Source organism: Papaver somniferum, chromosome 3, assembly GCF_003573695.1.
Source record: "Papaver somniferum cultivar HN1 chromosome 3, ASM357369v1, whole genome shotgun sequence".
Lineage (NCBI taxonomy): Eukaryota > Viridiplantae > Streptophyta > Magnoliopsida > Ranunculales > Papaveraceae > Papaver > Papaver somniferum.
Genome location: NC_039360.1, coordinates 144,496,768 through 144,508,637, shown reverse-complemented (window position 1 = coordinate 144,508,637; position 11,870 = coordinate 144,496,768). Strand labels below are relative to the sequence as shown.

At 37.1% G+C, this 11,870-nt stretch overlaps 1 protein-coding gene across 1 annotated transcript; it reads right to left on the bottom strand.

Moving 5' to 3' along the window:
• Window positions 1–204: 204 nt before the first annotated feature.
• On the bottom strand, window positions 205–2,581 carry LOC113357601. Its single transcript, XM_026601043.1, has 4 exons — window positions 1,383–2,581; window positions 979–1,215; window positions 522–658; window positions 205–411 (listed from the first exon to the last, which is right to left on the bottom strand). Exons 2-4 carry the CDS (start codon window positions 1,118–1,120, stop codon window positions 232–234), a joined length of 459 nt encoding a protein of 152 aa, XP_026456828.1. The 5' UTR covers window positions 1,121–1,215; window positions 1,383–2,581; the 3' UTR covers window positions 205–231.
• Window positions 2,582–11,870: the final 9,289 nt, after the last annotated feature.

The following is an 11,870-nucleotide window of genomic DNA, read 5'->3' as shown; positions in this document are numbered from 1 at the left end:
GTAGTGTTTCAAATAAAACATTGTAGGTAAAGTAACTGTCGTAAATAAGAACCAAAGGTGGAGGTACATACTACATACTAATGTCGTAAATAAACTAGAGTATCATACTAATAGAACATTAACACAGTCAGATGCAAAACGAAACATGCAGAATGTTGACCACGTGAAGTTCTTAACTTCATAACGTAAACTAGAGTCAGCGAGTCACATACTAATCAAATACCAATCCACTCAGATGCAAGCTTGACGACAATGTATAAAATGAAACGTGCAGAATGTTGAACATCTGAAGTTCTGAACCACAGGAGACGAGGTCAATCTACATCTGCGGCGATCACTAGGGAGATGTGATCCTCCCATGAGCCCCGCCAAGATGGCAGCCTCTAAGGGGTTGAACTCATCATCAGAATCCTGCAATTGCAATACGGACAAGTTGAGACTTTTGCAGTCAAAATTATCACGCTGTGGTATCAGAACTTAGTTATAAAAGCAGACATTTCCAACGAAGTACTAGTCTTTACCTCATTGTAGATATCCAAGAAAGGATTTGTAAAGTCGTCGTATGAAAAATCAACCTCATTGTAGATATCCAAGAAAGGATTTGTAAAGTCATCATATAAAAAATCACTATCATAGACGAATGGAACTCCATCCCAATCTGTTTGCATGCAATCATGTAAGAGTTATCAGTCATCAACAGTTTGAGCAAAGAGACATACGTAAGCAACTTGGACTCCAGTCACTTCTTCAGAGAAGTACTGTTTAAAGAATCTAAACACTTGCAATAATTTATTTAATTAAAATCATCCAACAAGACGACTACCTAGAGAAGATAGCTAAAACTTGTAGCACTGTAAGTCATTGAGAAAGAAGAGAAATGTCATGGTGCAGTTGTAAGTTTGAAGGGAAAAGATAGATATTCAAAAAGCATAGCATAATAGAGCTATCAATTTCATAACAGGAAACAGGGAAACTTACCAGAATCACTTTCCGAAGATGATCCTTCTTCAGTAGACTGATCGGCACATGTCTTTTCGATGTCCTTTTTGGCCTTACTTTTAAACTCGAAACATGGCCAACTTGGACTTGTCCTCTTCATCATAAAGCCAAGCATCATCATCTGAAGGAAGAAGGCCAAGACCCTTAAATTCTACAGAAGAATTGGGCAACAAAAGGATCTCATCAATTCGACTAACTGGTCCATTCATCATTTCCCTGAAATATGAAAACAATATGCATAAAACTGAAACGTTTACAACTCCAAACATGAAAAAAGTTAGCAAACACAAAAAGCCTCAAAATTGAAAAACCAACAAACAAGAGTATGAGCCAATATTCTGAGTTTGTAAAACAAATGATCTTAAATTGTAAACAGGATATACCTTTCCCTAGAAAACACAGAACTCTTTAAGTAGTATTGTTCCACCCTTTTTGTAAGTCGACGACGCTTGTTCTCCTGAGGGAAGGCCTTTAAAATATCCATTTTTCTTCAAACTCTCCTTGAAAGACTCCAAAGTAGCAATCCCTTTTCCTCCTCTTCCTTCTCGAATACTTTTCTTATACATTATTTCAAACCCACAAGTAATTTTCATACCCAATAATGCTTCAACATAAAGTGAACTATCAGTTTTTGGTGGAATCGGGTAACATTTTGGTGCCTCGAAACTTTTCTGATTAACCAATTTCACATACATTGCCCTAGACATTCTTACAGAAACTCTAACAAGCTCTTCTTTCTTATCACCATCAACAGTAGATTCAGTCCCTTTCAGAAATGTTTCCATTTCCTGACTAAGCTTCATTAAATCACCATCATCTCTATTGCAAAACCCCTCAATTGCCAAAGAGATCAAACAAGGTTCATGTTCGCAAAACTTTTGCAATGGAAATCGGAACCTGAACCCTAATCTGATGCATATTCAACTTCACTCTCTCTGGATACTCAGAGATCCTATTTTTAAAAGCTGACCGAACATACATTGGTGCACCAACATCAAAAGTGGGAGATTGCGAAAACCCTAAGATTTCAATTAATCTAGAACCCAGAGAAATATTCCCTTCATGCACAATACTAACTTCTCCGAATCTAATAAAAACCCTATTTTTACTAGTCTCAGGGGTTAGCCAACTAGGAAGAAATGAAGCACTTTCAAAGAGAAGAAACTCACCGTGAGAATCCCAAACCCTAACTGTAACTTGACGAATTTTTCTTGAAATTTCAGTGAGAAGAAAGACAATAAACCACTCATTTTCGAAGTTAGTACCAAACCTAGTTTGTCCATGTAAACAGGGGATATTTTCAAGGTTAGGGTTTGGAGTATTATGAATAGTAGAGGGGAAAAGAGTGAACGGTTCATGTTCCCATATGTAATCAGTAACATAAGAAGAGATTATATCAAGAATCTTAAGGTGAAGTGAAAATAAGGTAGAAGTAATTTCTTGATACTCATCTTCAGTTGGGGAATCAGACCATGGACTTTCCAGACCATGGATTTCGTCCGGAAATATTGCGTAGAAACTGTGTTTTGTGAGGCAACCTCAGACATGGTGGCGGTGGTGATGGTGGTCTTTGAAAATGAAGATGAAGATGAACTACAACTTTATGCATGATCAAGCTTCTACTATAGGAAGCTTTCTCATTGTTTAAAATATTCAAAATGGTACTTCTCGTCAAGTGGGCTTGGGAGGGAAGTGTTTCCCTCTTAGTCTCTTACCGACCCATTTGAACAGTTAAAATTATGGCCGGTCCGTATGGGCAATGGCCAAATAAAACCTTTTGTTGAGCCAGGTAGATGGTCAAACACGTTTTTCCACTATGGGAAAAAAATGGGAGGTTGATCATCAAGCGCCAGATCGAGGAACACCCGCTCGTGTGTGAAGACTACACATGGCATTTGATCCTCAACCGCGATCGTAAGAAGCAAAAACGCCAACGACCGAATATCCAATGTCTTTTTTCTCAACAACTATAATTTTTAAACCTATAAATTCCTTCATCGGAATTCATTTTCAATCATGCCACTACCATCTTTTCTTCTAAAGTTCTTTTAAACAAAATTTTCTTCTTCTTAAACGAAGCCTTGATACAAAATGAGCCAGTTGATAAAAAGAAAAAGTTGTCAATACTTTAAGGCACAAAAGAGATCGAAGACATGAACCGGTATTGCGTCCTGCCACAAATGTACATTATACTCAAAATTTGTCGTTGTTGCTCCATCATTAGTCCAAGGTCATGTGCCGAGGTATCATGAGCGGTCTGAGGGTTATTATAGAATGAGAAGTGGATTTTCAGACTTAAAGGGTGTTTATGAAAGTCTACTCCCTGCAGTCCGAGAAAGGGTTGATAGATATCTCCGGCTTACACTTTGTCTTTATAGAGACACTAAAAACTAGAAATTAGGGAAGTTGTGACTAGTCTTTCTAGAGACACTAAAAACTCTAAGTTTGGGGGTGATTATCATTCTCCATGTGCTTTAACTATTAGAAAGGTCCCTCACTTGGGACTTGACATATGTGCCTCAACCATTTTACAAGATTATTTTCATACACGTTTCCCTGAACCTAGTGATGTTCATAAGGAAGTTCAGTTGTTAGAAACCCATCCTCTGGTTGATGTGGTTTACCTAGGCTATGATATCCAGATTGACTTTGTTTTCCCACCAAATATTTTTCGACCAATTGTGGGAACGTATAAGTTTCATATGTTTCAATTATTAAGTTTTGAGACTAAATCTAATTACTTTAGGAGATTAGGGTCGACACATTTGTTTAAGGAAGACCATCAATCTCATTGTGGTCAGTTGTGTGAGTCAAAACTGATTGACTTTAAGGATCCACAATTATTCAGGTTATTATTATGTATTTCTAAGTTTTTACTTGAGTTTTTCCAGACTCTAATACCTGAACCGGACCTTAGCTTTGAGGAATTCCAGCGCATGAAAATATTTTATCTAGACCCTTTCATAGAGCCTGAACTTGAACCACGGCTAGATGTAGTTGTCTTAAACATGAAACTAGGCAAGGGTGCGCTTTATTTGTCAATTTTCTTGGCATGTTGCATATTCCTTTTACTTGTGATAGCTTTATTTGGTTTTGATGACCCACAGATATTTCGGCTATTACTTTATGATACGAGGTGATTAATCCTTTCTTATGTCTGGCTGAAGACGTTAAACTTAGCACTTCTTGGGAGGTAACCCAATATTCATGCGACACGGTAATATCTTTCCTTATCTCTTTTGCTTCAAATGGTAACAATTTCTCCTTGTTCATGCTTTTAATTTTATCTTTAGAACATTGAGGACAATGTTAGATTTAAGTTTGGGGGTATGAGAGAAACTTTTTAGTTGCAATAAATAAACTCCAGAGCCTAGAAATTTATGCCTATTAAGGATTGCACTAACCAATCTAAGTGGATGGAAGCATTTTGGTTGTAGGAGTTGAGGAACCAATCTGAATAAAATCACAGAGCTCAGGTGTTAGAAATAACATGGTAGTTTCGCCATATCTCGTTGAGTCCTTTTCACTTCTGTTTTTATTTTTCTTTTTAAATATGTTTTTAAGTGATTTGGTGGGGCTCACGATTCAATTTGTTACCAATTCTAGGGTGAATTAGAGTGATTGAGATACTATTAAAAAAAAAAGTTAAAAAAAAAAAAGAAAAAAAGAAATTGAGACCAGACCATTTGACCAAAAGGAATAAATTCAATAAAGTCGACCACTGGTACCCTTGTATATGCCAGTTGTGTTGACCTAGAGTTAGGTTATCGACCACTGGTTCCCTTGTATATGCCAATGTGTTGATATTAGTCAGACTAGTACCTCAATCTATTAGAATAGGTTCATTTTGGCGGAGGCTTTCAGACAGATATGGGAAACGCCGTTCACTTAGTAAACATCAAAACCATCTATGTTCTTCTCTATATCCATCTTCTTGATATATCCATGTGATTAGTTTTGACTCCGGATATTGATGTCCATAGTGCGACTATCTGAGTAGAGCTCTGTCACTTTATATGAATTTTAGTATGCTTGAGTGCAAACTCGTGTACAACAATTGGAATTTCGCATCAGGGTACTTCCTCTTGTAGTCAATAAGTATGTCTACCAATGAGATTCTTTAGTGCCTTCCAAGGTTCTGCCTAGATAGCTAGGATCTGGAGTGTAAAGGTTTTGTGGGTATATCTCTTGTAAGCCCTCCCGAGACTATAACTCGGCCACTAGGGCCACCTGGGGGTTTAAAGGCCTATTGCATACGCTAAATGCAATCGACGATGCCTGCGACAGTGAGTTAGGATTTTATTTTCTATTTGATTTGCTCGAGGACTAGCAAATAATAAGTTTGGGGGTATTTGATAGGCACATTTTTGTGTCTTATATAATCTCAATTGTATATATTATTAGTGCTCGATTTTATATTTATTATGGCTTTTTATGTCCCTGTAGGTATTTTTGGAGAAATAAGCTTTTGCGGCGAAATTGGCTAAAAAAGTGGTTTTTGCGCTCGTGGGAGAAAATTACTATACGGACTCTCACTTTGGATAAGGGGTAACCTAATTACTAAGGGGTGACCCATTTCCAGGCATCTGCTAAAGGGAGACCAGCACAGGATAGGGGGAGGTCACTTTCTTCTCAAATTCGAATGAAATTTTGGCGGGAAAAATATCCAGCAAAGAACCAAACTTTGGGTTGGATTTCGAAGGTGTTTTAGAGAGATTCAATCGCTGAAATTTGTTGGGATGGACGTGATTGAGCATAACAGGCTTGGTATGTGCGCTGGAATCGATCAAATTGGACTGGATAATCTAGAAAAAGGAAACAGAGTTTGAGTTTTGCACGGAAACTTTGTGGAATTATTTTAGGAATTCCAGGGAGACTAAAGGCGTGATATTGTTTCCTAAGGTGATATTCCATCTAAGGAAGAGTTTCAGATGATTTGGAAGTCTTAGAAACGCTTAAGGAAATCGGCAGAGAAGATTATTGTTGTGGCTTGAACGAAAAGAAAAAGAGAGAATTAATGGCTATTTTTAGGTTTCTGGGCAGTATAAAAGGTATGTTCGAGTTCCAGGGAAGGGGACGAAGTTATTGGAACAGTTTGGGAAAGTTTAGAACACCATAGAGTCAAGAAATCGAAGTTGCAGGAAAGTTCTGCTACTGCTGCTGAAGAACACGAAGAACATAAGGCTGTAAAGGACAGTCGTTTCTTAGGGTCTTAAATTTCAAATCCTGTAACAGTCCATTAGTAACAATTATTTCAGTTTGCAACAATTCCTTGTAACACTCGATCTATAACAATTATAACTGTTACGATTAAGCTACTTTCATTCTTTTCTCACATACCTTCAATAAAAACACCTTTTGAGCCATGAGATATTATTTTGAACGTGTTTTCACCATGAAGAGATAAACCCCAACACTGGTATGATGGAGGAAGCCCTATTTCACAATCACTTGGTAACTATAATTGATTCTTTATGACTTTTGCACTTGTTTTAATTGATTTATGATTTTTCTTGATTAGTTGTGATTTTATTTGATGTCGCATGCTGGGTTTTAGGAACTTTTGATGCGTCATGCTTGTGATTTACATCTAATGCTTTATAAAATCTACTTTTGGCAAAGAAAAGAGTCAACAAAAGAGCTAGAATTGTTATGAGTCATTATATGAACCAATTGAATGTGATTAGTGGTGAAATCCTAAGTCTCAGTACCTCTCGATATTCGTGACAACCTTGTGAATATATTTTTAGTATTTTTATTCTTATGTCTTAAATCAAACCTTTACACAATCCGAGTTGAACGAACTTTACTACCACTTTCAAAACTACATCACAGTATGCATACTGGATTGATAGTTGAAGTCCGGGAACTTAGTATTCATACCCATATGTGTACTGGATTAAAAGTTCAAGTTCGGGAATTCAACTGAGGTTGGTCATGTACGACAGTATGCGTACTCGTTCTCATGCTGACGAACCCAGACCAAGTCCGGATACTTAGGTATGCGTACCCGTTTGCGTACTTGAGTGGGTTAAGATCTAAAATCAGTTTGTTCATGAACAAATACATTTATATAATAAGGAATGCAATCTTTTGCAAACCGTGGCAATAATGTTCATGGATTGATTCGAGTGAAATCGATTTTGCTTCAATTGTGTCTTGTATACTTTTATGAGAATATAAACAATTGAACAACTCTTGAACTAGTTTCATTTGAGTAATTTGAAGTAGTTGTGATTTAGATGAAAAATGTTGATATGAAAGTGTTCATATGGCTAACTTTGGTTAACTATTGTTGAGCCAACCATGTGCACACGTTTAGGTACGGTTACTATCTAAATGAAGTCACATTTCATTTGTATATAACAAGCTAAGTTCGATCTAACAGTTGAAAGATATTAACTTGACTCTAATCAGGTTTTCATCTAACAGTGAATATTGAATGCTTTGTTACCAAGGTAGCATTGATTGAAAACCCTGATTTCAAGACTATATAAGGGAGAACTCTAGCAATTGGGAAACCTAATCCCCACACCTCCTATGTGATACTAGTTGCGACTAGAGTCGGTTCTCCTTTAACCTAGTTTTTTTCCTAAAACCATTGTAGGCTAACGACTTAAATACTTCATTGGGATTCTGAAGCCAGAGCCAACTATTTTATATGTAGTTGCGTGTTCTGATATTACTTTGTTCTATCGTATTGAGTACTATCTTCTCTCAGATTTTCTTGGGATTTAATCTCCGATAGGTAAGATAAAAAGTAGTCACAAACATCTTCGTCTCATCGTTTGTGATTCCACAATATCTTGTTTCGCTATGATATGATTAAGATTATTGTGAGGTGATTGATATTACTAGGCTATTCTTCGGGAATATAAGTCTGGTGTATCATTTGGTTCATGTTCACCATGATTTATCAAAAGACGGAACAAAAACTCGAAGGTATTTCTATGGGAGACAGATTTATCTATTCAATAGACTTTTCTGTGTGAGACAAATTTGTTTATCAAGTCTTCGACTTTGGTTGGTAGCAACTCTTGTGGGTGAGATCAGTTAAGGGAATCAAGTGCGCAGAATCCGGCGTGGTTCAAGAGGCGTAAGGAACGTGATTGTACCTTAATTAGTGTGAGATTGGTTAGGGCTCAACTACATTCCAGTTTGAAGTTAACTTGTAGTATGATAGAATCTGTAGCGTCTTAATACAGTGTGGTGTTCAAATATGGACTAGGTCCCGGGGGTTTTCTGTATTTTCGGTTTCATCGTTAACAAAATTTTTGGTGTATGTGTTATTTCTTTCCGCATTATATTTCTATATAATTGAAATATATATCACAGGTTGTGCGTAGTTCACTCAATTGGTAAATCCAAACTTTGGTTGTTGATTGAAATTGATTGACACTTGGATATTGGTCTTTGGTACCATCCAACTTGTTTCTCATAATAATCAGGCTCACAGACTTCTATATGTTTGATTTGCTGATTACATTGAGAAACAGAGACATAACTCTTGGATACTTTTCTGTGATTGAGTCTGGCTGTATAGTTGATTCTCTTGGAATTGTATTGGAGTTGTCCATACAGATTTCCTAAACGAAATATTGGGTGTGGTTTTTAGACCCCCGCTTTTTCAGCTAGGGTTGGAAAGAATATACCCCGCCCAATGTGGCCAGGTAGCAGGAGACTCCATCGTAAAGCGCAAGTCAGTAATATGAAGGTAATAATTATCGCGTTGAACAGTCACGCGCAGGGATTGTAAAAAGAAAAGAACGTCGGCTCGTCCGGTTCGGGGTGCAGGAGCCATCCATGAGAAGAATATGGAAAGATGTAGGGATTGAAGAGACGGTCGACGAGGTTGTCGTCTGTAGGGGGTATCCTCTGACCAGTGTTGAGAACTCAAGGATTTAATGCAGAAATCAAGTATGGATTCCTAAGAAACTCCTCAATCATATAATTTTTTCCATCCGCGGGTTCAGGTAGCCGCTCTTCTCCAGAATGCTCGCTTGACTCCGACTCTTTTTTTTATATGATCAATTCCTCTTTCGCCTCTTCGTCGTTTTGGCCGCTTTTGGGGGAGTTGGTCGACATTAGGGGAAAAAGAGAGATAAACAATGAAAAATTAAATGCAGTAGAGGATAGGTTCCGGTATATATATATATATGCGACCTCTGACAAAAGTTGAAAATGTGGTTATGTAAAAGTGGTAACTATCGGAATATAGAGAGACGTGGGACATGTCACAAGAGCTGAACCATCACAAGAGATATGTGGTAATCAAAATGGTATCTGTTAGAGCATTGCTCGGCCAAACTCGCATGCGTTTCTATCTCAAGCATGTTTGTCAATGTTAGTGATCAAAACTATAAGTCTTGATTTCTAGCCTATTTGTAGATGTCTCGGACTAGGACATAGATGATGTAGTTGAGCTAAATCTCTCGACGTTCATCTCTTGAAGACGAAGAACTACTAAGAGGAGCTTGTGTGAACTTCTTCGACAAAAGGTATGTGGAGACTTGAACTTATCTATCACTTGGAAAGTCTATTTCTACTATCTCCTATATTGAGACATAAGTCGTGTTACGATATAGTTTTCTCTATACACATTTGAGATTTTGAGCTGAGTATATCTCGCTTACATATTTCTCGAAATATGTGTTGGTAAGATTTCGCTTCGACCAAGTTCATCTTATATCATGAGAAAATTACCGAGTAACATCTTACATGGTTTGTGTGATACAATCATTTGGTGTAAGACTTGGAAGGTTTCAATAATGATTATTTCAATATCTTGAAAATTGCTTTGATGTGGATAGTGTGTGAAAACGGCTATTAACATTATAGAAGAATGTTTCAATGATTGAAATAAAGAATTGATGATGTAACCATCTTTGGATATAAGAATATATAGTGTGTTAGCACATTAGTGTATAAGTCCATAAACCGGAAGCCAAGAGTATGCATATTTTGGTATACGAATTTGGTGAAGGAGACAAGTTAAGTATGCGTACCCGTACGCATACTGGCGGAAGTTCTCAAACCGAGAATTTCTGCTGAGTTTGGTTTTGGCAAAACTCACAAACCAGACACCTTAAGTATGCGTACCCGTACGCATACTGGCGGAAGTTCTCAAACCTAGAATTTCTGCTGAGTTTGGTTTTGACAAAACTCACAAACCAGTCACCTTAAGTATGCGTACCCGTACGCATACTGGCGGAAGTTTTTGAACCGAAAATTTCTGCTGAGTTTGGAAACTTCACAAACTCAAAACTGATTGCTTAAGTACGCATACTTAAGCTGGTTACTTTGTCAAATCGGTCAAGTCCATGAACTTAAACATTTAAATCATAATGAATGCAATCTTTCCAAACCGTGGCTATAATATTCATGATTGATTGAAGTGAATCAAACCGATTTGATTTTAATTGTGTTTTCTAAACAATTGAACAACTCTTAACTAGTTTCATTTGAGTCATTTGAACTAGTTATGGTTAAGATGAATAAGGTTGATATGAGAGTAATCGTATGGCTAACCTCGGTTAACTATTTGTGAACCAACATGGTGTACACATTTAGGTACGGCTACATAAACCTAAATGAGGGTACATTTTATTTGTGTGTAACAAGCTAAGTTCGATCTAACGGTTGAAAGATATTAGCTTGGTTGAATCATGTTTTTCGTCTAATGGTGAATATTGAATGCTTTGTTATCAAGGTAACTTGGATTGCAAACCCTGATTTGAAAACTACATAAAGGAGAACTCTATCAACTGGGAAAACTAATCCCCACACCATCTGTGTGTTACTAGTTGCATAACTAGAGTCGATTCTCCTTTAACCTTAGGTTTCTTCTCGAGACCCTGTAGGTTAACGACTTGAAGACTTCATTGGGATTGTGAAGCCAGACCCAACTATTATCTTTGTAGTTGCGTGATCTGATCTTGCTTTTTCTATCGTGTTGAGTGCAATTGAAATAATTGGCTCGAGATTTTATATCTCCGATAGGCAAGATAGAAAAGTAATCACAAACAAACTTTGTCTCATCGTTTATGATTCCACTATAACTTGTTTCGCTAGTCGATTAATTTTATTGTGAGGTGATTGATAATACTAGGCTGTTCTTCGAGAATATAAGTCTGGTTTATTAATTGGCTGTTCACCTTGATTTATCAAAAGACAGAACAAAAACTCTTGGGTATTTCTGTGGGCGATAGATTTATTCAATGATATAGACTTTTCTGTGTGAGACAAATTTATCTATCAAGTCTTTGACTTTGGGTCGTATCAACTCTTAGTTGTGGGTGAAATCATCTAAGGGAATAAAGTGCGTAGTATCCTGCTGGGATCAGAGACGTAAGGAGCGCAACTGTACCTTGAATCAGTGTGAGATTGATTCGGGTTCAACTACAGTCCAGTCCGAAGTTAATTGGTAGTAGGCTAGTGTCTGTAGCGGCTGAATACAGTATGGTGTTCAATCTGGACTAGGTCCCGGGGTTTTCCTGCATTTTCGGTTTCCTCGTTAATAAAATTCTGGTGTCTGTGTTATTTCTTTGCCGCATTATATTTTGTTATATAATTGAAATATCACAAGTTGTGCGTTAAGATCAATCAATTAGAATATCCAACCTTTGGTTGTTGATTTACATTGATTGACACTTGAACATTGGTCTTTGGTACCGTCCAAGTAATTCCTCTTATATTCAATCAGGCTCGCAGATTTCTATTTGCTGATTGCGGATTGAATTAAGAGTTAGAGATATTAAACTCTTTGATATACTTTAATCTAGATTGAGTCTGACTGTCTAGCTGATTCTCTAGAAAGTGTATTGGAGTAAAAGCCTTTCAGATTATCAAACTTTTCCACCTATAAGTCTTTT